Here is a 25,768-nt window from a genome sequence, read left to right as displayed (position 1 = left end):
GTATTAGTGTGGTCTGATTCTACATTTTCATGTTGCATTTTATTTTTGGTCAGTGGACACGGTGGTGTCAACATTTAACACAAACTGAAATATGACACAGCAGTTTTTCTTCAGAAAAAGTAACTTGAGAAAATAAGTTAGATCAAAAATAATTCGGAAGGTCAACGAAGTTCACGGAAAAATAGTTTTTCAACAAGTTTGTCGCAGAAATCGAATCTGTGGAAGCGTACGGAAAAATCAAGATAAAACGGTATACGCAGTATTTGCGCATACCAAATCTAGTTAGATTATACGAAAAGACGTAATTTTGAAAAACATCGAAATGAAGGTCATCTTAGGAATGTGGAACAAGTTTTGTATCATACATAAAATTGGGATGAAAAACAGCGGAAAATTCCTGGGCTCTTCAGAAAATATTGTGCAACTCATATGTATTCCAACTTGTAGATGATTGTGATAAATTTACAGTTTAATCTTATACAAAAAATTAAAGGAAATCACTAATCATGAAATATGAAAAAATTTCAGAAGCACAAGTACTAATATAACTTTCTTTAAAATCTGACATCAATTATTCCAATTAAAAAATAATTCAAGTCAAAATAAACTAATCTTGAATATTCCAGAACACAAGCTGACACAAAACTTGTAAACAAAACCATCTTCTTCGAATACTCTATGTCAGACCAGAAGCTGCTGTATAATGTTTATGTTATGTTGATATGTTATGTATTGATGTCATACATCATCCCGTTGGGAAGTTTTTCTTCCACTATCCACACTCCACTCAACTTTTCCCTCTGAATTTTTTTCTGGATAAAATAAAAAAATATGATTTGAACAGACAAGTGACCTTGATTTTAACGATTATAGAGTAGACACAGTTCTCAGCATCCAATTTTGGAAAAATGTGTTGTCTCACTTCCAACCAACTCAAGCGTTACTTTGAAAAAAGATATATTAATGCGAACATTGCATTCTTCTCGTCAAAATCGCTGATTCTCATGTGAATTGTATCCCACTGCACCAAGACACGTCAGAAGACCGCCAAAACCACCAAAAAAGTTACAAGCTCTTTCGCCACTTTTTCCTATCGTCTTGCCCTCCTTTTTTTTCGACGAAAAGCGTTTTGTCAGTTTTAGTTGTGTTGTTGCTCTGGATTTGCTTGTGGCATATTTCGCATTTTGACATGTGTTTTTCTGAGCCTGCATGTGAGAAAATACTTGGCCTGCATGCCTCAAAGGCATTATGATGCATGGACATACTTTCGTCAAACCTCCTCACTTCTTGGCCGGTTTTAATCGACAAGCTCTTTTTCTCAGCTCCTGCCAAATGTGGGAGCTCCTTATTCTTTTTCGGGAGGAAAAAGATTTGCTTCCTATTTCTCATTGCCTCTTTTTATTCCGCTGTGCTTGACGTTTTGCCTTCTCTGACTTCTAAGATTTGCTTAGGACTATAGAGCCATAGCTCGTTTCATCGACCCATAAAATCCTGACTGACATAATCTATCTTTCTGTTTCCATAGAAAAAAAAACAACGGAGCGCATTGAATAGTCTTATTTTCCTCTCAAAGCTTTTCAAGTGTCTTTTCGTGTTTTCTAGACTTTTTTTCATTCTCTATTCTATTCTTGGTTTCAGCTAATTCTTTTACATTCACAACCAGAACAAAAGGACAAATCACCTATTCATCACTAAAAATGTTATATCCTCAATAGGATTTGGCTGACGGAATAAGTAAAGAAAAGAAAAGAATGTAGATTGAAAATTAGCTATAGACTAGACTCTTTTCTATCGAACCAAATTCCGACGAGATACTGACAAGGAAGTTTTGTCTACGATTGATAAGAATCTCATTTCTGATTCCCTCATATAAAAACCTATGTTATAATCATTCGCAAATACACATCAGTTTGATTAAAAATTCAAACCAATTCTAACATATTTTAATTAGTCTTTTTGATTAGTGAAAACGTCCAATCTTTATTATTATCTATCTCAATCGGTTTGAAAACTTTCCTCTACTTTTTTGAAATCTAATTATGTTTTATACTACTATCATTACAGTAATGTTTGATCTGGAGCTGCAAAAGAAAATATCAATAACCGAGAACAACATCGGAGGAACTGTCCAAACACAGTTCGAATCAGTGGCTAATGTGTTCAGGTGTGTCAACTCAAACGAAAAAATAACTATGTAAACTGCTTCTAGAAAAAATTTCAATAGCGGTTTGGAAACTGCCGGAGCATCATTTGCAGTGTATCATAATGATAAGCTATTGATTAATTTGTATGGTGGACTACGAAATGTTGAGAAAAAGCAACCTTGGGTTGAGGATACGACATCTGTTCTTTTTTCTACAACAAAAGTAATTTCAAAATCGTTATCTTAAATTTGTTAGAGCTACTTATTTTCAGAGCATATCAGCTGTTGTACTAGCACACACTCTAGATAAGAATACGAACGGTGTCAACTATGAAACTAAAATCTCAGAAATATGGCCAGAGTTTAAGAAAAATGGAAAACAGGATATCACGATTCTAGATGCTGCGTTACATCGGGTATGAAAAAAAGTTATTATTTTTCATAATTCTTTTTACACAGGCTGGCCTGGCTTACACTGAAGAAGTCATAGAAAGAGAGGACATAACAAAACCGGATAAGATTGCAAAGTTTTTTGAGGAAGCGATTCCAATGACTAATGGATCTGATGTTTTGTATCATGCACTTACATTTGGGTAGGTTTGTAAGATAGTGATAAGCAATATGTAACATAGAATAAAAAAGAACGAAAAATTTAAGTTTGACTTACTAAACGATGACTTTTCAAAAAATTCAAAACTCACTTTGCAGACTTCTCTTGGATCAAATTGTTCGTAGAATTGACAAGAACGAACGTGGAATCTCTGAAATCTTAGATCAAGATTTTGTCAAAGTGTTTGGTGAGTAAAAACGATTGAAGGCGAATTGTTATGTTGAAGACAAGTAATTTGAGATGTGAATGCTCTTACAATTGGTTTCAGGTATCAAAAATCTATCAATCGGGCTGAAATGTGAGACATTGAATGAGAAAGTTGCAAAACTCACGGAATTGGATGAGTTTGAAATAAATCGTCAAGGTTTGTAAGGAAATCCAAGAAAAAAGGGGGAAAAACGAGTGGAAAACGAGAAGGGAGTACATGGGAAATCATCAATATTTTATTTATAGGGGTGCTTAATCCGGAAGCTTTGGAAAAATTCATGGCTGGTGATAATATTCATCATCAAAAGTTATATTCGATATTCCCGTGGATTACAACAGACGATGTAAGAGTTCTTCACATAATCCTCAACTTGTTCATAAGAATTTTCAGTATAACTTGTTATCCAATCGCATTCTCCCAATGCCTTCAAATATGGGAATATCAAATGCGGAAGGACTTGCTCATTTTCATTCTCTGGTTGCGAGTAAACAAATTCTCTCGGAAAAGTCATACAAATTATTGGAGGAGCCAGTTTTAGAGCATGTGTATGACCATGCAATAGGCTATGAGGAAAATAAGGGCTATGGATTTCAATATACAAAAAATCCAAAGGTAAACTGACACAAATAAACATCATCTTGTTCAAAAATGGCATATTAAAACTCATGAATACATAAAAAACCACTCATTCTATTGTTTCCAGGGACAATGGATATTCGGCCATTCAGGATTCGGTGGCCAAAATGTCAGAGTTGATGTAAATAATGGACTGACAATGGCGTATGTATCGAATGGAATGAAAATCACTGATGCGGATATGGTGAAGCCTTGGAGAAATTTGGTGAACGAAGTCTACCGCATTTTTTTCGAACAGACCGATAATGTTGAATAACATTCAATTATGAACAAAAAACGTGACAAGAATGAATAAATGAATCGAATATATTTTTCAGTGCACTCTTGTTCAACACCTGTTTTCCTCTGTTCTTGATTGGTTCTATTTTAGATTTGTTTTCTCGTTCAGATTCATTATTTCCCATGGTGGACAGGAAATTACAAGAGCAAGGTGGATATTGTGGGATTATAGTGTACATGGGCGAGTGGTTACTGAAATGCGTCAATGATCGAAAAACTTCTGTTCTCAGTTATGGGCAGTCTTTGAACAAAATACTTGAAAATCAAATACCTAGACGTTCAATTCGAGGGTTGCTTATAATCTTCTAAAAATTTAACTCAAAATGCATCTTGCATTAGTTTTGCGTTGCTAATCTAAATATTCATAAGACATTTGGAAGACTCTTTCTCTCTCAATCCCGATTGTTTTGTCTTTTTCTTCTGGTTTCAATCTATTTACTCCTTTCCCCGGCTATTCACATTTCTCTTTTCCTTCTTGTTACATCTCTGTGCTCTAAAGTCTCTTTCCTCTAGTTCTGCCATGTTTTGAGCAATTTCTGCGCCTTCATGAAGAGTTGGAGCATTTCACGACGTCTGACGTCTTTTTTGACGACGTTGTTGTTTAATATTGTATATTCTATAATTTTCAAATACTTGTTTTTGCTTTTTAGAACTACAAATTGAAATAATTTTATTGAAAACTTATCACACATCAAAAATTACTCTGTTGCAGTTGGGTGATGGCCGATACAAGGAAAAACAATGCGGATCCAATTGTGATATCTCTTGAAGCAAATTTTCACGGTGTTAATAATGATAGCTGGGAAGGTAAACTTATTCAATTCCCAAAAGGAGGAATATTATGGTGAGTTCATACATCAGTTTTCAATTTTTTCATTCCGAAAATGATTCATTCTAGGGGCCTCCATTTATCAAAACAAAAATCAGAAGTTGGCATCACTTCGAGAATAATTGGTTGCCTGATTTGCTTTGGTCCAATTAAAGATCACGCGCCTGATTGGTCCATCACGTTCGACCATGTTTTCACTCTCTACAGCAAGCGAGTTGGTTCGGCAGGAACAATTCAAAAGAATACCTCCCTTAGTGGAGCATGTCCTATTATCAACAATTATGAATGGGGAGATGCCAACTCGGATCTACTCGATGTATTCAAGAATACCGAAAATATCAGATTATCTTGTCATCTATACATATCTGAAACAAACGGAATCAACAGAGAAGCACTGAAACAAACTAAAAGGAGTAGAGAACAGGTTAGTGGGCACATTGGTCAGAAAATTATTATGAAATTTGTTATTACAGACGGATGAACCAGTGACAGCATCTCAAGTGGAATCTCAGGTCATGAAATGTTTTAGCGACATGCTCGTCAATGAGAAAATAGATTTTTCTAGTGAGTTCTTCTTTCACAAAATTCAAATAAAAATATGTATATTGCTACAGATATCGCAATGGACGCTATGCACAAGTTATCGGAATTGTTCTGTTTTCCACGAGTGATCGATGTGTGTAGGCAGTATCTAATCAAAAATCAAACGGAACTACTAGGCAGTACCAGCGATTTTGATAACGAATCGGACATTTATGAGGTTAGTATTTGATTTGCTAATATACTCGGTTTTTCCAATCAACTGATGGTATATTTAGGAATTCAACTTGACTGGATTTGATTACCCTGCAAATTGTGAAACCAGAAGGGTGCGAATGGGGAACTTGAATGAAGATGATATAATTGCTATGTTCCAACAGTTATGCTCTATCGCTTTCACAAAAGCTTCATAATCATAATTTCAACTGTCTGTACATATCTAATTTTTATAAAATTGTATTTATTTTTACTTCATCATATTTTCAAAAAAAAATTCTCATAATAAAAACTCAAATTGATATTATTCAAGTCCACATTACAAATTATTTCTCTGTATCAGAAGACACAAATTCAAAAAAACTACAAAACCCAGAATTTATTCTTCAAAAATGTACTGCGAATATGCGAGCCGAGTCAGATGAATAGCAATACTCTTTTCTCTGAAAAAACGTCTCCGCTTTCTGTCTTGCGACTAGGACATTTCAATCTTCATAATTCTTATTAATATTTTCAGTTTCTAAGGAAAATCCTGATAGAGAGTTTTTGAATTTCCCCTTTGGTCTAAAAGATTTGAACTTTTTTGAATTTTATGAGCTCTAAAGGGTATCCTAATTGGTTAGGAGAGAGCAAAGGTGAACATTTGAATTGTACATTAAAAATGAGAAAGAGAGATAAAAAAGGGTTAGACACGGAAAGTATAATGGGGTATTTCTAACGAGCCCCAAATCCCTCCTATCGGGTTTTATATCAATTCGATTTCAAATTTATTCTCATTCGCTTTTTCTTTTGGATTTGGTTTTTGTTTCCGTTTCTTCCCACGTTTTTAAATAGTTTTTCGTAAAAAACTGATACATTGCTCAAATTGCAGATATGAAGATTGTCAGAGAGAAGGAACATCCAAATATTGTGGGAAGGAGGTCGATGTTGCCAGCTCCAAAAACTACACTATCATCCCGGACCGTAACTCATGTAACTCCAAAATCAAGAATATCGGCTCCGTCTAGTTTGATTCGAGCTCCAAGAACTAAAATTACCGCGTCAGTTTGGGAGATTCCACCTGTAACTCCAAAATCTGTTACTTTGGCTCAATTGATTCCACCTGTAACTCCAAAAGTTGTTACATCGACTCCAAAACTTCAATCCCACACAACAAACCCTCCGGATTTCAACTTTCCAATGTCACCTCTAGCGGTTTCAACCCCGACTGCAACTCAAATTTCATCAACTCCTGCAGATGCTCTAGTTTCTACTTTGACGCCACCAAAAACTCCTGTACCACCGAAGCTAATACATCCAAGCCACTTGCGTGAGTTTTTATAGTATTAAAACAAAAACGGTCAACCGGAATGCAAAGGCATTTGAAATCAGAAATCTAGAAACGTTTTGCAAAAAATAGCGACTTGAGTTCCCAAATTGACGAATGAATGACTTATGTGGGGTAACACTTTTAATCCCCGTAGATTTTCGACGGAAAAGACTAGCTCATGCAATTTCAAAAAAATAGATTTTTTTTCAAACGCATAGATCCTTCTTCTAAGAAATTCCAAAGATTCCCTCGAAGTGTTGGCAATGAGTTTCTCACTATTAGTTCTTCCAACTATCTTGACAAAAACAACATGGGCAGTGGTTGTGCACAACATAATATTTGTTCAGAGGGGGTACACTCGGCTGCAGTGTTCCTCTATTCTTCCTTCCCTTTCTTCTTTCCGCTTCGACTGGGCTGCTGTCCTCCCAATGTCCTCTCTTTTCACTCTCACACTCACCCATTCAATCCCCTACGACGTTTCGTTGGGTCCGCCGCATGCTGTTTAGCAGAAGCGTTTTTTGAGTTATCCTTTGTTTCTTTTTATTAAAATTAAAGATGTGTTATTATATAGAACAAAATGAAAATTTTAGATGATAGAGTGATGGTTATCGACAGGAAAAACTCGCTGGAAATGAAAGCCGCCGACAGCAAACGGGCATTTGTAAAAAAGAGAAGCAAGTAAGTCACAAAACATATATATTTTTATTTTTTACTATAAAAATTATATTTTTTTATAGAGTGACGGCGTCGGAAGTTCGGAAGCATGTAATAAGCGGACTTCTTCCAATTCATCGTTTGCAAGATGGAGAGAACGGTTTCGATTTGGACATTTCTATGATGGGGAAGGTAATCAATATTTGTAACACATCCGCGCAGCCACCCTTTTCTTTCTCAGGTCCAATTCACCGAACCCGTACCACCGATTGATGTGGAGACATTGTTGGAACAACGAAAAACGTGTCTTCTCTACTCAATTTCATCTCCGAAATCTTCTAAACCGTGAGTATTAATTTAAATTCAGTTAATGAAACAATGCAATTCTCTTTCAGGATATTTGAATACGTGTCAGATGATGTCGAAGTGAAAACTATCCGACAAGACGGGTTATCAGATCACAACTATACAACTATCCCAAAGTAAGAACACTGATAATCGTCTCCAACTGATAACGTCTCTGATTACAGTATTGAAAACCACGTCCGAGACATTTGTGCGTTTTACTGCGATGATTTTTCGTTGGTCAACAGGAAGTAAGTTTTTTTTTCTATTCAAAACTTTGGAAACAGAAGAATGTGTTATTCCTGAAATTATCTATTCACGAAGTGAAGTTTGTAAAATGCAGCGGAAACCAAAGAATTCGAAGAAAAAATTACGAAAACTAACTAAAAATATAATTCTAGAACATCCAAAAATAATACATATTCAGGCATGCTCAACTCGGAACGGAAGATATCAAAGACCGTTGGAACTTGGAAAAGCTCACCGCACTCCGTTCCCTCCGTCCACAACTCTTCCACAGTGGTCTCCGTATCATGGATAGAGAGCCAAGCACAATTTCTCTTGATGGAACTTCATATGACACAACAGATCTATCCAAATGTGCCACTGAACAGTTCTATGGTAAAGCTTTATACAGTTCACAGTAACAAATAAATTATTTTTGCAGTATCTATGCTCAAAAAGTCCGCCATTGACCGAAATACTCTGCTTTACTCAATGCTATCCAAGAATCGAGTGAAGCATTTCTTGAATTGCATCAATTCAGAAGAAAGGGAGTGGAAATGGGAGAAACGTGGAATCCCACGCCTCCCGGAGCAAGAAGAGACACCAAAACTTTTCGTGAAGGTGGAGAAGGTACTTTGAACCTGAATTAGGTTCCGTATTACACTAATTCACATTCCAGGCTATCGCAGACCCATACTTTGAACCATTATTTGTGTCGATGGCAGTATATGATATTCGTAACAGACAAAAAGTCACAGAGTCAGTCTACTTCAACATTGCTGACCATGACAAATTGGATATGCTTGGAAAACACCAACCCAACTTCCTAAATAAGTATGATTACCATAAAAAGTGCCGTTTCCCAAGATTTCTTCTTTCAGCAACATGCAATCCCTGTTCAACATCACTGGTGTACTCTCGGATATGTTTTTGGTCATCAAGATAGAGAAAGTGTTACAACAAACAGATGTGTTTGACAACAGTGAACCATACACCGGCACCAAAGAAGAAAGAAATCTGGAAAAGTTGAAAGCAACAGCTGAAGACAACTGCCAACGTCTGGGTGCATATCGAACTTTGCTGGGATTTCAAGTTGTGGACATTCAGCGAGTATTCAATGCAAACGTTTCTGCTACAGTATGTGGTGACAGAAAAACAGATCCTATGATGGCATCGCAGTGTACCACCAACTCAGGTGTTGTGATTACAAGTAAGTCGTACAACCCACGAATATTATCTAACTGTCGCTTTTTTTCAGCTGCTGGTCAAAATCAAGAGGATCGATGCAGTATCACAAGTGCTGATAGAACATCCATCTCATCAATGAGCTCAACTTTGAGAAGATTTGGCAGTGGTACATCGGCGGCAACTGTTTTCAGTCGTGTCCGAACTCCGTTGACCAAGAGAAAATTTGCGCCTGTCTCAAATATGACTACGAGCAGAGATGTCCCAGACTGCTTGGACAATATGCCGTCTTGTAACCTCAAATTCAGCACATTCATCCGTCAGGAGGGAGATAAAACATCGGAAGATGACATTTATAGACTTTGCAGTGAAGTTCGGAAGGCTCATGGGAAAATTAATAAGAAAATGTTCAATTTTGAATTGGAATTGACTCTCGCAGGTAGCCAATATCTTTAAAATCATAAAATCTATAATTAATTAATTACAGGATCTAACAAAAGTAAAGAATGTCAAAGTCACGGAAGCAATCTGACTCTAAGCAGTGAAAATATGATTCACGAAGCAATGGAGATCCCAAAATACAAGTCTACACTCAATAAATCTTACAAAAACGTGATTTTCGTCTACCCAAAGCATATCAACCTGTCGAATAGAACTGGAAACGCGAGGAATATTATGATAAAGGTGAGATAGTGGTTTCGCTTCAAAATTGAAAACGAATAATTTTTTGAGGTAGAGTTGATGGACGCAAGTGAAGTGCCACAAGACGCAGTTTTTGAGAAAGGAGCCAATAGACAGAGCTTATTGAAAAGTGCTAAGACTACAGTGATTTATCACAACAGGTATAATCTTACAGCGCGAGATTTGTTAAATTATATTTTATATAGAACCCCACACTTCACGGATGAAATCAAGTTATCGCTACCCTGTGACTTGAACGACGGACATCATCTTCTATTCACCGTTTACCACATCTCATGTAAAGATGGGGACTCGTCATCCGCGGAAAATCCAATCGGATATACAGTAACCGCTCTCATTCATAAATAATAATAATATAATCTTACTGTTTCAGTGGCTCCCTCTGTACCGAAATGGAAAACTTCGCAGTGGAGACTTCCATCTTCCAGTTTGTGGAGAGAAACCACCATCTAGCTACGGATATCTTGATGCACATAATGCTCTGCCCAATTTGAAGTGGATTGATAATCACAAACCAATATTTTTCTGCTCAACAAAGATGATTTCGAGTGTTCATGCTCAGGACGACTATCTGGAGAAATTCCTAACAGGAGTAGCTAGTCTTAGTTCAAATGACATCAAAAAGCCTCCAGTCGGAGAATCTGAGCTGATCCATTGCATTGATGTAAGTTTTGTTATCAATTTTACGTGATGTTGTCTTCTTTTTGTTTTAGAACTTACTCAAGGCTGGACCTGACAAGCTTGTTGCGTTCATCCACTTTATCCTCAGCCGACTGTTGTTTCTGATTGCCAACCCACCGTATACCGACGAGTTGTCGATGAAATGCTTTGAGTGTATTGGCAACTTGGTGAAACTGTTCTCAAGAATGCTTGATTCTGACATTGACGCTCATAATCGGAGCATGCTATTGTCATCTTACATTAAGTACCGCAAGTTGGCTACACAAGGTATGAATTCTCGTTTGAGTTTAAAAAATAGCATGATTATTATCAGAATCAAAGCCTCATTCTAACATCCGGCCAGTGGAATTGAAGTCGTCGCCAACGGACAACAGTATGATAACAAGTATGATTGAACATGTAGAAAGGACTCACTCGTCGACAAATCTTGGAGCGACTAACGTTAGACTTCATGAGAGTCTTCTAGAAGTATGGCTACGTGCTCGTGGTACTGCACGAGAAAACTCTCTGGTCAATTCATGGTTCCTTCTGGAAATAATTGTGAGTTATAAATAACAGCTTCACAATTATAACCCTGAATTTCAGCTAAAAGCGAGCTCGGAATACTTGACAATGACTGGCAGGATGTTTTCTTCAAGGAAAATCAGATTTGGAGATCAATTCCTGAAAAATGTGGAGACATTGATTGAAATTTTGGCGCAAGAAGTGATTACCCGTCATGCGAATGACTTTGAAGAGGCGAAAATGATATCCAACTCACTGGGATACTTTTTGAGAGACTGTTTCTCTATTATGGATCGAACATTTGTGATGAAATTGGTACACAAATACTTGACGGCATTCTCAGAAAGCATGAAGTAAGAAAAAAAGTTACGAAATATATAATCTCCCCTTTTTCAGAAAATTGGCTCACAATAATGAACTTCTTTCAATCAAAATTGAGTTTATAAGAGTTGTTTGTTCTTATGAGCACTACCTGATAGTGAATGTTCTTAGTGATATTGACCCACCAGAGTCTACAGTCACTGGAGCAGCGCCGCCAGTTTCCTCATTGACAGGAAGCAAAGGAAAACGGTAAGGGATTCGGAAAATAGGTGGATGTTTTTTTTCTGAATTTTTCCTTTGCAGAAACACGTTGGTCAGTTGGACTATGAATGACAGTTCAAGATCTACGCATTACCTCTCAGGGCAAGTGATGTCTGATGTGAAAGATGCTATTGCTTCTGGAAATACTACGTTGTGCGCCAAGTAAGATCATCTCAAATAAAAAATAACCATCACTATTGTTTTTAGAGCCATTGAAACTGTGAAAGAACTTCTGCAGTCCCATGAACTCGACAATAGAATTTCGGAGGGAGAATCTGCTGCCCAAGTAGCCAATATATACAAACCATTGGTTGGAATTGTCCTGGATAATATTGATTGTTTGTATTCCGGGTCAATTCGCAATTCTACCGATGTCTCTTCAACCAACTCATTTGTTGAGCAGACACTGAGACAAGATGTGATGGCAGCGATTGCTGGAAAATTGAGAAATAGTCCAGATCCAAGTTTTGGAAAATTACAAATGGACTTGTCTATGACAAAATCTGTTAGTAATTCATCTTGTACTTGATTTCCCCAATTTTCGCTTGTTTCAGATTCTGTGCTGTATGTTCTGGGTGTTGAAACACATTGACCGCGAAGATCTCCAACACTGGATTGGGTCACTAGATCACGAATACATGCTAAAACTACTTCACATCTTGTATTACACAATGTCAACTTTTGAGATCAAAGATGATCCGGTCACTGCAAGAGTAAGGTTTTTCAAATTGTGACATGAACAAATTTAATATTTCTCCAGCGTTCACCCGACAAAACGTCTCTTTCAAAATTGGACGAAGAACCAGAACCAGGAGAGGTGAAATGGAGAACACGAAGCTCGGATACATGTGACTCGAGAGCCGATCGAGTATCTACTCAAGAGGCTGTTGCATCTGATGCTATTGTCTCTTGTGAAGTTTTCATGTGTGTTGTGGAACTTATCGACAACATAATCACAGTTGCAACTGATGTGAAAAACTCACAGTTCCACATTTTGCCAATGGTTTTCCCAATTATCGTGAGTCCCTGACATTTGTGAGTATATTCAAATGATAAACTCTTTCAGATGCATGGACTATCCTGCAATGCCTCCGACCAAGTTCTTGAAGTAATCTTCGCCGCTCAACAAAACTTTTTTGCAAAGTTCCCAGACATGATTTTGGAACAAAAACCAGAACTCTGCGCGGAACTCTCCCAACAAATCCTTCGTCATTGTTCTTCAACAAAATTGGAGAATGTGAGAACAATGGTAAGATATAAAGCAATATCTCCTTGACTTGCATCTTATAATTTAATTTCCAGGCCACAGTCAGTCTCTACCATTTTTTGAGAGAGAACTACAAGTTGTACAAGAACCTCACCCGTGCCAGAACATTCTTATCAACCGCTCTTTCTACGTTGTTGTCCGGAAGTTGTGGGGTGGATATCTTTGTGAACGATGAATTCATGACCAAGAGTTTGGAGGTTTCTATTTACTTTTAACGGATGAAATAATCAATTTTTCTAAATTTTACAGATTGCCAACCAACTAGCAGCAGAAGACGATACATTTGATGATTCCACTAAGAAGAAGCTCACCGAACAGATGAATGAGTTGACTGCAAACCTTCAGAAGATCATGTTAAGTACAGTTAGAATGCGTGAACATGTCAATGACTATGAAATGACAATTGATCTTATGTACCAGCTAGTGGAAGGCTACTCTAATAATCCTGACTTGAGGTAAGAGTTAGTCAGAATCAATCTTGATTAGCGTGCGTTGATTTCAGAATTACTTGGCTGCTGAACATGGCAGAGCGACACGAAAAACAACGGAATCTCTGTGAAGCTGCTCACAGCTATCTTCAAGCGTGTGCTCTTGTCTTTGAGTACATTGCCCAACGAGACCAGAATTTGGCATTTGAATCAAAGGGAGCTGCAACGTTTGCAGAAATCACACCGAACGCTATCAAAGAGTCAAGGACAAACTTTAACTCTGTTAAAAAGTGAGGCGGCAGCTACTTTCAGCATATTCTCATATTCTCATATTCTATTTTTTCAGCGCCGACAATGAGAACCACATCCAGTCATACCACTTCACTGAAGCCGGACTAGTAAAAATATTGGAAAAATCTTTCTCCCTCCTTGAAAAAGCTCAACTTTACGAGTTGCTCTTCCCGTTCTCAAAAATTATTCTCAACTACTGCCATGCTACAAAGAGTTACAGTAGAGTTGCTCACATCCACAAGCGTCTTAGTATTGCTGCAGATCAAATCAAGGAAACTGGAGACTTTTATGAAAACCAGTCAGATCCTTGGTTATCTCCTCTACCAGGTATCGACAAAAGATGTTTTGGAACTTTTTTCCGGCTTGCATTCTACGGAAAGTTGTTTGGGGAGCTGCATAACAAAGAGTTTGTGTACAAGGTAATAACTAGTTGAGGTCAGATTTAACAAAACAACCTAATCTTACAGGAACCAGCATTCACAAAGTTGAATGAAATCAGTGGTCGACTGGAGACATTTTACACAAACATGTATGGCGAAGGAAATGTGGTTGTTCTTAAGGATTCTAGACCAGTTGAAATGGATAAGCTGAAGCCGGACAAGGCCTACATTCAAATCACATTTGTTGATGTTTTCTTGTCTGATAATGAGAGAATGGAAAGATCGACGTACTTTGAAAGGAGAAATAATGTGAACAGATTTTACTTTGAAACACCGTACACTATGGAAGGTCGTGCTCAAGGAGATTTGTCATCTCAGTACAAGAAGCGGACTATTCTTACGGTAGAAAACTCGTAAGTTGATATGACTAGACAATATTACCGGATATCGACTTAATTAAAACTATTACAGATTCCCATACATCAAAACTCGTCTCCGTGTCGTTAACCGAAGTATCATGAACTTCTCTCCAATCGAAGTTGCGATTGAAGACATCGAAAAGAAAACTAGAGAACTCGCCGCTGCTGCTCAGCATAAAAACGCCAAAATGTTGTCAATGTTGGTGCAGGGTTCGATTGGAACAACAGTGAATCAGGGCCCACTTGAGGTAAGCCAACAGTTTTCTTTTTTTGAAAAATAAAGAAAAGTCATATGAAAAGTGCGTGGGGAGGTTTTTTGAATGATTTGAAGTGTGGGTAATGAGAAATCTTCATTTTCTTTCAGATTGCTAATGTCTTCCTTGCCAACTCGATGACCGATGAGCGTGGTCGACCGGTGGATCGTCTCCAGAATAAACTTCGTCTCTCCTTCCGCCACTTACAGTACCGTGCAATGGAAGCTATCGAGCTATCCCGTCAATTAATTGGAGAAGATCAAAAAGAATACCAAGAGAATGTAGAGGCAAACTTCCGCAGTTTTGTGACCCACCTGAAACCTATGCTAAGCAGAGAGAAACACGAGATTACCATCTCCGAATTCAGCAAACCCACCGTTGTATAAAATACCCCTCGTCATTTCTCCTTCCAATACCCGTTTACTAAATCTAAATGCTTTATCTGAACTTCAAAACTTTAATGATTGGTTTTATTGAAAAAATGATTTCACTCGTACTTTCACACGAAAATCTCACGTTTTTCCTTCCTCTCCTCCTCTTTTCCCTCTCTTTTTCAAAACTTTCATTCGGATAAAATTTCTCCATACTTGTAAACTTCTCCTCTATGTGTTTCTTTCTCCTTTCCGATTTTTGGCAACTCAATATTGTTTGTTTGCGAAATAAAATGTATAGAAATAAAATAAAAACGCAATATGATAATGAGGGGAGAACAAAAGGGAATGATAAACTTTTTTGATGCATGCCTCTGTATCAGGACATACAAGTCACATGCTTCTCTCGCTCCGATTGACGTTCTTGTTTGGTTTTGTGTTTGTCCTTTTTTTTCTTCTTTTCCTCACTGCCAAACCAACTGATAACTCTTTGATACACATCAAACGTCTCTGCAAACAAAATCAAATAATCCTCCCGTGTTCCCTGATACCCCCGAACACCTCTAATTTTGTTTGTACTTCTCAAACAGACACCCCCTCAAATTTATTTTTTCATAACGGATAGGGGAGGAGCAGCCCGGACTTGAACATGTGGTTGTAAATCAGTCATTCTTTCTGTTTCTCACTCTCCTGGTTACATTTCCCGGGGTGACTCTTCTATTGCATACCGATAAAAAATTAGCCATAAACATACGTGCGGAATTTATACTACCCGGATTTAAAAAATGTGCAAATTTTTAAACAACAATTTTCGAATTAAAAAAAAAATTTTTTTCAAAAATAGTGTATGTTCGACTTTTATCGAAAATCGAAAACATTGTCAAAAATTTGACTTTTTAAAGTACTGTACTGAAATTTTGTACTGAATCCCGGACCGGCTCATATTATTTACCGCCATCCCTATTGTTCGAAAAGCATTCCATTGTGAGTCATCTTTTTTTTTGTTATGAAAAACTGTTTTCATGTTGTTCCAATCAATTCAATTCGTGGTGAGACCCTCCGGTTTGAAACGTTCTGGAACATTTCCATGAATCATTATGTTTTGCTGAACCATAGAAACCATATCTTCTCTCCTCTCTTCGATCATTCTTTGTGGTATCTTTTGAACCATTGTCTGCCAAAATATCTTCTTTTGAAATTTCCCTGTCTGTAATATAAATCACTTGCAACCAAAAAAAAAGATTTCTTGCGTGAGAACGTGAAAAAGTCGGGAACACATGACGGGACCTTGCAAGTTGCGAAGTCGGCCTATCTCTTACTCTCCTCGAAGTTCTCACTTCTTACCGCTCTTTTTTCCGCAAAATTGTTGTCTTATCAGTCATTGATGTGCTCTCGTTTCACTTTACACTGGAAAGAAAGAAAAAGAAGCAAAAAGAAGGAGAACGATTTATTGAGTTTTTGAGCAAGAAACGTTTTTGAAACCTGAACCCGGGATCTTTTTAGTCAGAAGACATTTTCATCTTGTTCCGTACTTCTTCTCTTTTCTTATTAGTTCTTGGGTTGTCACTTCATCTATTTTTATCTTAAGAGTCAAAAATCTATGATTGATAGGACGTGTAAAAAGACAAAAAGACACAAAAGTAGACTAGGTTCACTTTTCTTCCTTCACCCATTATCAAACTCGGGTTTTGTTTACGCTCCGTCCGCAACATCTGATTGTTTCTTTTCACATCGACCTTTTTTTGTATTCCCTTTGTCTACTTGATTAAATCGTCTTGCACTTCCAAATTAGAACACACAAAACGACGGACGAATCATTGTTTCATCCTCACCCACCAACTTGTGTCCATTTCCTCCTCGATCGGAAACCACAAGATGGTTTTCAAATAATTTTGTTTCGCATTTAGCTGATTGTTTTTTTTTTTGAATTCCAAAAACGCCCACTTTTTTCTGGCCAGATTTTCCTCTATCATTCGAACTTTTCCATTCTCTGTTATCATGAGATTTTTTCTATGTTTGCCATTCTGCAGCGGTTTCTTCAAAAGTTTTAGAACATTTCGATGTACACAACACAGAAAAAAGGGTAAAGTTATTTTCCTTTATCATTATCTCTGCCACTTGAAAGGTCAAGCATAAAAACAGTAATTGCTAGAGATGATAGTGTTGAAAAAACAATGTCAGACGATAAAATCTCACTATTTTAGTGTTCAGTGGGGGCCAAGGTGACCTTCTTCCTCTCTTTTTTCTATTCCTCCGGGGAGCGCTCACTTGGACACTCACCCCACGTAGATTGCGCCGTCGCTCCCCTCGATTCCGTCCCTCACAGTTTCACTCCGAAGACGATGTGTGCGCTCTAGCAACGAGCGTCAGGCAAATTTTTAGCACCATGACGAGCGCTCGACCCCCTGCGATCGCCCTACACGGGCGGGCTTGGCCACGTAGTTGTATGTGAAAATCAATTTTATTTCCGTTTTTCTCTCGGTTTCTATCAATATCGTATTTGGCCCGCCGCCCTTTTCTCCTCTTTTCTCTTCTTGATCGAATTCTCTCGTTCCTTTTCTCTTGTTATTTCAATTTTAACATTATTTCTACACCCCCATTCTCTTTCCACACCGGGTGTCGTCTCTTATTCTGTTATCAATCTACAATCGACCATCCGAACTCTTCAATCTGCTATTTGAACAATTGCCTTTTTCAGGGGAATGGCGGACATTGCTACCAAACTCCCAGATGCAAGTAGGTCAAACAAAAATCTAGATTGTTTCAGGTTCAATAGTTTGATATTTGCACAAAAACAGTTTCAGGCTGGGTCCGTCTCGAAATTGAGCCTGTCCAAGTGAGCCATGACGGAGATGAGACTCTCAACTTTGCGACTGTCCAATCTGTGGTCCCAGGTGCTCATGGACTTTACTATCGAGATGACGGAGAGAGAAAAGCTCTCTTGTAAGTACAGTAGTCGTTTTTAATGTCACTTCCGATATCTGTCATTCCTAACGGTTCAGTGGGTTACCAATTAGATGAAACCATCTGCCGCGTATAGTTCTTTAGCCATCAATCGCCATTCTTAGTACAACACAAAAGAAGAATTGGCGCGTAATCGTTCCATCAAAATGAAAAATGACTGCTGCCCGCGTGTTATCAAAGTTTACAGTTCTCTTTAACCCTAACCTTAACACCAGGTGAAACATGACTTGATTAATTCAAAGTGATAGGTCAATGTAAACAATTTTCCCAAAATCAGTTGAGAGTGATTATCCGAAACCGGTTTTGCACATGCATGTACGCACATACAAATAGTGAAACAGAAGGCTTTTCTACGGCAATAAATCGCAACAAAATTAATATTAGAGTATTCCACAAGAGACGCAGGCATAAAAATAAAAGATAATTAGAACATAGCTAGCAACTTTTCGAATTGTTGAAAAATTGTGAAAATAGAAAGTGCTTAACTTTATCTAGAGAAGTTCCAAAAACCCATTAAGTTTTCTTTATTCGTCAACAACCCAATTGAGATTTTCTCATTTCAAGGTTCGACAACAACACCGGCAAGGTTTACCCGCCGCCAAACGGATGGGATTCAGTGCCGATTTTTATCCATTTGGGTGAGTGATCATCAATCTTTTTTTGCCGATTTGATTGGAGAGAAATCTGTTAGAAACGGGAAACAATAAATTTTGTGTAATGTCTAAGTTTTCTTCCTATTGCAGCACACGGATCACGCCACGGAACCCACTTTGCCGACTACTCAAAGGCCAACGACGCATTTGAAAGAAACATTTCGGCTGTTCAGAAACTTTTCGGTAAGGATATCCTCCTATTGAAGTGAAAAAAAGAAGGAAAGGTCACATGCAGCTGTGTCTACACGTTCCAACTTGTTAGAACACATAGAACATATAAAAAAGAGTGCCGACAACCTTTCGTGTCCTTCATGTAAACATGTTTACGTTTCTGAGATGTCTTTTTTTACAATTTGCAATTTGTGACCTACAAAAGTAAGGCAAACAGAGAAACAGTTCCCATTTTCAGCTGCTGCGGGGCTTGGCGGCGCGAGATCGAACAAAGTTTACACGACTGGAAAGACCCGCGCTCGTAGCACATCGAAGAAGAATCAGCCGAGAAGCCAGTTTGATGCTCAACCAGAAAATGTGAATATCAGCGAGGAGAGCGAGGGAAGAGACTCCGAGAAGGAGAAGAACGATAGACAGGTTGAGAAGCTGAAGAATAGAAACGATGAATTGAAGATTAGGTATTTCTGGGAACTTTCATTAGGTAGATGAAAGAAAATTTTCGTTTTAGAGTAAAAGAATACAAATCCGACTTGTCCGCTGCCCAGCTGAAAATCAAAAATCTTGAGAAGAAGTTGGAAACCGTCAAGTCTACTGGATATTTTGACGATAATGGTGACAAATTTGTCCGCATCGACTCAGAATCCGATGAGAAAACTCAGGATCACGACGAAGAGATCAAGTAAGTTATCTGTAAGCATGTTACCGCAATAACTTTGAAATGAAATGCTTCGGTTCTGTCTATCCTACTAACCGAGTTTTCATTGTTATAAACATGCCAGGTATATTCAGAGTTCATTACAGCAACTTGCACAATGTGATTGAAGAACTTCGAAACAAGTTGGCTGCTGTTGAATCCAAGAAGAAGGAGATTGAAATCAAGTTCTCTGAGAACCAGGAGTACTTGAAAAACGCCAAGGATAAGTAAGACACCCTGTACTACCAATTTAATAAAAATACTTCAATTTAAGAGTTACTTACTTGGAGAACCAGCTCAACTCTGATGCTCACGAGGAAGTGAAGAGCACCACTGTCCGAGCTCTCGAGGTCAAACTCGGTTTGGCTCAGAACTCCATCCGTCAAGTTGAGGCTGATAAGCAACAACTTCAAGAGGCAAACTGGTACGCCAACGAACGCGTCGGAAAGTTGGAACAAGAGAACGGATATTTGAAGGGAATCACGGAGCAATTGAAGTGAGTTTATACCGATATTCTCAAAAAAATGCAACTAATGAATTTTGAATTCCAGGGCAAGAGCTGACAGCTCACACGTTGAGAAATTGCTCAAAGAAAGCGAGAAACGTGTTCACGAGATCAACGAGGAGAAAAGCAAGCTTGAATGGCGGCTCGGAGAACTCTCTCAATGGTGGAACGATGCTAAATGGAAGGTCGGAGAGTTGGAATCTTCCGTTGCACTTCAGAGAAATTTGCTCGACACGGCAAACTCGAAGATTCAAAGTCTTAACGATGAGTAAGTACTTTCACTAACACCAAATCCTATACTAATACTAATCTTTATTCAGAGTGTCGCTAGGTTTTCTATATGTATTCATAGTGCTACATTATATTATTTATTTTAGGTTAATACAGGAAGTGAGGTAAGGGGTTGAGTTCTTGATGTTTTAAATTGTATTCTTGGTTTTTCAAGTTTTTTGATTTACTTCAATGAGAAGTGATTCTATCTTTTCTAAACTAACGAAATTTCTTAAACAGTGTGATAGTGGTTTGTAATCTTCAGAAATGTTGTGAATGGTGGAAATCTTCAAAAAACTTAAAAAATACAGCTCCTTACAGAACCCACTCTAGCACCATGACCATTCCTACTGACGGATTTACTATTAGCCAAGGCAACAGAGGAACCTGGAATCTTGCCAAGTAAGTGATTTTATTGAAATCAAAGCTAACACAACTATTTTCAGCGCATCCTCCCAACCATGTTTCACCGGCGCCATCCCATCGATCCCACTCGTCTCAGCTCTCCCATTTGCCGGTGCCAACCCGTTCATCTTTGGTGGTGCGAACGAGGGAAGAAATGTTACGTTGACCATCGCACATACCGACCATGAAGTTTATTTGACGGTAAGAATCATTATTTCCATGGAAACCTAAACCTTTTTATGTTCAGGGATCTTTTATCAACTGGAAATGCACTTTGAAATGCGAGAAGTTGTCCAGCGGTAAGAAAGGAGTCACAGTCAACTTGACGCGCGGAAGGTAATATTTCAAAAATTAAGCTTATACATAATTTTAATTTTAATCTCAGACACGAGTTCCGCTTCATGATCAACGGCGAATGGTCGACATCTTCCGACTACCAACAGGTGCCAAACGGCTTGGGCGGTCAGAACAACGTTATCTTTGTTGAATAATTCCTCGGGCGACTGATCACTTACATTTGGTTTCATTTCTTCTCTACTTTGTTTCCATTTCCTTCTCCTCATTCTTCTTTTTTTTTGTAACATTTACCTTCTCTCCACTCAATCATGCAGTTAATCAACCAAATTACAGTTTCGATTCACTAGTTCTATTAGACGAATTTGGAGATTCTGAATACTTTCGGGAATTTTTGGCATCGCCATGATGTGAATGAATATTTTCGGTTAATAAAAAGTTATTTGTAAAGATTTACATGTTTATTGAAAGCTATTACGTGGTTTCACCAATAATTTTTTCAGGATTAGCCAAATCGCAGAACTTGGCCTTGATTATAGCAAATTTCAATTTCAGAGGTAATCGGGATGATACTTGTTTACCGGACAGCCTTGATGTATTCGAAAAATATAGGGTTCATGCTGAAGGTTTGTGTAAAATGCCTGTTGTGTTCGCCTGAAAAATAATGTTTGAATTATTGATACTAATAAACTTGGGTAACTAATAATCAGAATTGCAAGTTGTAAAAATCATCTTATTAATGATTTTTTAGGTTTTAAAGGTTTTTGAGAAAAATACTAAAGAATAATATGCGAAATTTCAGAAAAAAAGATTATTACAAAAAGATTCTAGTGCAAAAAATTCAAAAGTTCGAATCCGGGCCGTACGAGCCGGGCCAGCCGAAATTTTGTAAGTATACTAATAATGTCAGGCATGACACAAATAAATCAAAAATATGTATGAAAACCAAAATCACATTGGAAAAATGCTGAACATTCAATATATGAAGTAAATCCTCCTAGTTTTTCTCTTATTTATATTTTTTCTTTGCAGGCTCACCTTCTTCTTAGAAAAAAAACAAACAATGTTAATCATTCGCCTAGCTCATTTCCATCAATCAAACTAGGCAAATGAATGCTAAAATGAAGAAAAAACAACATTGACGAAAGAGTTTTTCAAAGAAGATTTTCATGGGTGACAGACTTGCTTTAAAAATATGATGAAGATGACGGATATTAGAATGTGGGTGCGAAATGATGTGAGAGCAAGAAAGGTCTAATTCTGGGTATCGAAACATTACAAATTTTCCCTTTTTCAAAGATTAAGAGTTATTCTCTAAAATGAATTTTGGTTCGAACAATGCTTTTCGATGCGTGTTTTTTCAGTCAGAAGACTAAAATTTCTACTCCAACCCGACAACTCAATTAGACACGCAATTGAAAAAAAGATAAATAACATATTCAGAAAAAAAACCCTCGATGTTTGGAATGTGCATAGACTCAGACACCTGAATATGAACTTTTTTATATTATTTCATATTCTCAGAATCTTGAAGTTCGAAGTTTACAGCTAAAAATCGGTTATTTTTGCGTTTGAACCTACAAACCACGCATTAAGGCCTGATAGAAAACATATTTCAGTTATTATATTTATATACTTTTAGTCTTACATTTGTCCTGATTTCCAGTTAATTTTCCAAACGACCCCTGACCTCACTCGGCCGTTTGATAGAAACTTCTCAAAGTTTCGCAAAGGTTTTGTTGTTGATTTGCCGGAGATCTCGGCTCTTTCGTTTCCCCTATCCGTCTCATATAACTTATCTCATATCCCTTTTTATCACTTCTTTTGACTGTTTCCTTCGACTCATCACATCTTTTGCTTGCGTGAGCCTTTGGCCGATAGAGGGTAAACTGTGTAAAGCATGTTCGGCAATCTCGGGCAAGATGGATGCCGACGAGAGTTAGAACAGATGGCATTCATCTCGGCAATGAAATAGCAGATGGCGGTATGAGAGTCTTTTGAACCTCGTCCTCATCCGATACCACTTTCTCTTTTATTTCACAACACGTTTTTTTCGTGTGCCAAACTTTTCAATGGCCGGAAAGAAAAAAGAGTTGTTGTGTAATATCTATCGTGTGCGTGAGCCACGGAGTATTGTGTCAATGAGAGTAGAAACAAAGATTGAGAGGAAAATGGATTACTCTTGTGTCAATTGCCACTGGTCAAAGAACAACAACACACAACAAGAAAAATGTGGCGGATAACGAGATCATCCACAATTGTGACATAATGAGATGCAGGACCGACAAAACAAAATGGTTAATTAGCATGGAAACCATCTCACTTCCATATCCAACTCAAAGTCTAAACATGGGTCATGAATTCGGGTTCTTGAGATATTTCATATTTCATAACAATATTATATATACAATCCGTCCATTTTGTTCAGTCATCTCTTGAAGCCATACTCCCAATTTGAAAATCTGAATAGACAAAATACTACATTTTTGTTTTCGAAAGTAGGTGAAGAGATAATCCTCGGCATGATCAACCACACATTCATATATACATATTTGATAAGCTGCCTTCGTGACAATCGTTTCCACGACGACCAACGCCTGAATTGTGTATAGAAAGTGATGACTATGGGTATTACTGCTCTGAGTTACATTCATTCTGTTTTTGACGACTAGATATACGCTTGATATTTTTGATGTCCTGTTTTATGAGTGTTTCATATTTTTCTGAAATATGTCACAGATTTTTTGAAAATCTGTACATATTGTATTATACTAGTATAAGCCCTGATAAACCCTCCTTATCTCCATTTCACACCTCTTATCAACCATCAGCAAACACCTCCTCCTATCTAATTTGCCACGTCGGTTCAAGTGTATCTGCGGTCTCAATATCCCTTTCACAGCTAACCGCAGCCCACGCGACACCATGAAGAGCGCAGAAACCAAACCGTTTCCTGCACACTTTCTCTTGATCTCTTTGTCTCTCTCGTTTCAATTGTCTTCCTCCCTTTTTTCCTCGATTCAGTAAGTTCATTTGCCGAGTATTTATGAATGGGAAGAAAAAAAAGAAGGAGGAAGAAGAAGACGGGCGCCGCGGACGATGGCAGAAGGTCCTTGCGGACCCCATGCTCTTTCTCAATTCCCGAGATACTGAGAAAGATGTGGAGTCGTAGATCCGACTGGCAAACAACTTTCTCTTCTATCCAATGTGTTTTGTGTGTGCGTATGTGGCAGTTGGCAAGAAGGCAAAAAAACGCGCGGCGCCCGCCGCGGCACACTAAACCGAAGAGACCGAGCGAAATGGAAGAAGAAAGTGTGTTTCAAATCGGGAAGCAATAAGAAACAGAGAGAAAGTGAGCTTGAGCAGTAACATGTTTGTATGTTCTTTTCTTGTATGTGGCCTCCTATCTCAAATGATGGTCAATGTTAAAACGGTGCAGTCGAGAAGTGTTTGGGGTCACGTACGCGTACATAAACGCAAGTGTAGTACTGTCATTCAAAAGAGAAAAACTGTAACCCAATCTGTTGAGAAGTTCAGTAAACGTGTGCAAGGGCAAGCGTGTCAATGAGCACACTGTTACGATAAAGAGCTCAATGATCGGAAACTGTGATCTGACCCCTTCTCCTTAAAGAAGTTATTGGACCTGCGAGAATAACTGTTCCGCACCTGTTGATGGTACCAAGTAGAGAATCGCCACAGATAACAGATGCACGAGCCAGACATTGACAACACATCTAGGCGCATAGACAAGTGTACGGATACTGTAGTTTCGATTGCATCACCATTAGTAAATGTGTTCCTATAAAAACATTCCTCTCATCGATAATGGAATATGATTCACTTTCACAATCCAAAAACACTTTTGCCCTGTGAAATAAAAACTCTAAGATGTTTTTCCCCCGTCATCACATTTCCCATGTTTCTTTGCCCACTGACTGTTACACTGCAAATTCTGTGACTAGGATTGAGTTACTCTTGAGAAAAACAGAATGGCATGCTGATGATGCAAAAAATCTCAAAACCAAACACTCAACTTGCAAATTGCAGCTGAAAAAAGTTGGAATTTAATTTAGAAGAAAACATCTGAAAACTGTTGTTGAACTCGGACCAGTGACGTTGGTTGTGTTATCAGTATTTCTCAAATTTTGTAATTAACCATTGAAAAACCAATTGATGCCAAGTTCTCTGATCTTTTGTCCATTCTAAAGACAATGGGAAATGCAAATAACTGCTAATTTGAATCAGAATTGAGCTAGTCAACACCACTCGATGACGTTCCTCTGACTCAATGAGCCTTTGATACTATGAATAATCCTCTCCGCAGTTTTTGCATAGTGAATAAATTTTGTTTGGGACGACGCGAAGAACAATAAAATATGCATTGTATGTTCGACCCCTATTCTCCTTTCTTCCTTTTTCACATAGAAAAAAGTGACTGGTCGCTCTTTGCCGGGCATTGCAGTGGTGTTGATAACAAATGATACATTGAGAAACTGGGAAACGTGAGGTTCGCCACGAAAAAAAAACACAGTTCGGGTCGCGAGAGATTCCCCCGAAATCATTGATCTTTCGACGTGTGGAGATTTTGGGTTTTGCAGCGGAGGAAAAGTTTTCTTGGAAACTAGAAACTGGAAACCCAAACCGAGAGCTAATCAAACATTCTGTTTGTTCCTGCTTATGAATAATTCAATTTCTCGTCAAGAAAGACACAAATATGTGGACACGCAAGAAAACTGGAGCTCTGACAAGACGAA

The 25,768-nt window shown here is 37.9% G+C and overlaps 4 protein-coding genes across 4 annotated transcripts; all 4 read left to right on the top strand.

Annotated features, from left to right (window-relative positions):
• Positions 1-2,066: 2,066 nt before the first annotated feature.
• GCK72_024737 (uncharacterized protein) lies at positions 2,067-3,853 on the top strand (the record flags this gene model as incomplete). The annotated part of the gene is made up of 9 exons (XM_003117513.2): positions 2,067-2,164; positions 2,210-2,366; positions 2,416-2,559; positions 2,603-2,736; positions 2,852-2,940; positions 3,022-3,117; positions 3,207-3,304; positions 3,352-3,573; positions 3,665-3,853. The coding sequence occupies 9 exons, from the start codon at positions 2,067-2,069 to the stop codon at positions 3,851-3,853; spliced, it is 1,227 nt and encodes a 408-aa protein (XP_003117561.2).
• Positions 3,854-4,595: 742 nt separating this feature from the next.
• On the top strand, positions 4,596-5,658 carry GCK72_024736 (uncharacterized protein; the record flags this gene model as incomplete). The annotated part of the gene is made up of 5 exons (XM_003117860.2): positions 4,596-4,720; positions 4,775-5,129; positions 5,179-5,269; positions 5,320-5,465; positions 5,524-5,658. 5 exons carry the CDS (start codon positions 4,596-4,598, stop codon positions 5,656-5,658), a joined length of 852 nt encoding a protein of 283 aa, XP_003117908.2.
• A 676-nt stretch (positions 5,659-6,334) lies between these two features.
• Positions 6,335-15,073, top strand: GCK72_024735 (uncharacterized protein; the record flags this gene model as incomplete). Its single annotated transcript, XM_053736017.1, has 31 exons — positions 6,335-6,770; positions 7,361-7,448; positions 7,508-7,616; positions 7,666-7,769; positions 7,820-7,906; positions 7,955-8,020; positions 8,197-8,390; positions 8,437-8,624; positions 8,674-8,828; positions 8,876-9,204; positions 9,253-9,618; positions 9,667-9,863; positions 9,912-10,021; positions 10,067-10,205; positions 10,255-10,545; positions 10,595-10,829; positions 10,876-11,102; positions 11,148-11,419; positions 11,463-11,636; positions 11,691-11,810; positions 11,856-12,153; positions 12,203-12,361; positions 12,409-12,666; positions 12,715-12,897; positions 12,951-13,112; positions 13,165-13,370; positions 13,418-13,633; positions 13,690-14,053; positions 14,102-14,427; positions 14,486-14,681; positions 14,798-15,073. The coding sequence occupies 31 exons, from the start codon at positions 6,335-6,337 to the stop codon at positions 15,071-15,073; spliced, it is 6,531 nt and encodes a 2,176-aa protein (XP_053579583.1).
• A 2,687-nt stretch (positions 15,074-17,760) lies between these two features.
• On the top strand, positions 17,761-21,211 carry GCK72_024734 (uncharacterized protein; the record flags this gene model as incomplete). The annotated part of the gene is made up of 13 exons (XM_003118052.2): positions 17,761-17,794; positions 17,863-18,001; positions 18,587-18,660; positions 18,766-18,858; positions 19,085-19,304; positions 19,355-19,525; positions 19,648-19,767; positions 19,815-20,036; positions 20,092-20,313; positions 20,637-20,717; positions 20,762-20,921; positions 20,968-21,056; positions 21,106-21,211. 13 exons carry the CDS (start codon positions 17,761-17,763, stop codon positions 21,209-21,211), a joined length of 1,731 nt encoding a protein of 576 aa, XP_003118100.1.
• Between the last annotated feature and the right edge of the window lie 4,557 nt (positions 21,212-25,768).

The sequence above is a fragment of the Caenorhabditis remanei genome, chromosome X (assembly GCF_010183535.1).
Source record: "Caenorhabditis remanei strain PX506 chromosome X, whole genome shotgun sequence".
NCBI lineage: Eukaryota > Metazoa > Nematoda > Chromadorea > Rhabditida > Rhabditidae > Caenorhabditis > Caenorhabditis remanei.
Note: the sequence above shows the minus strand (reverse complement) of the source record. Positions and strands in the feature narration are given on the sequence as shown.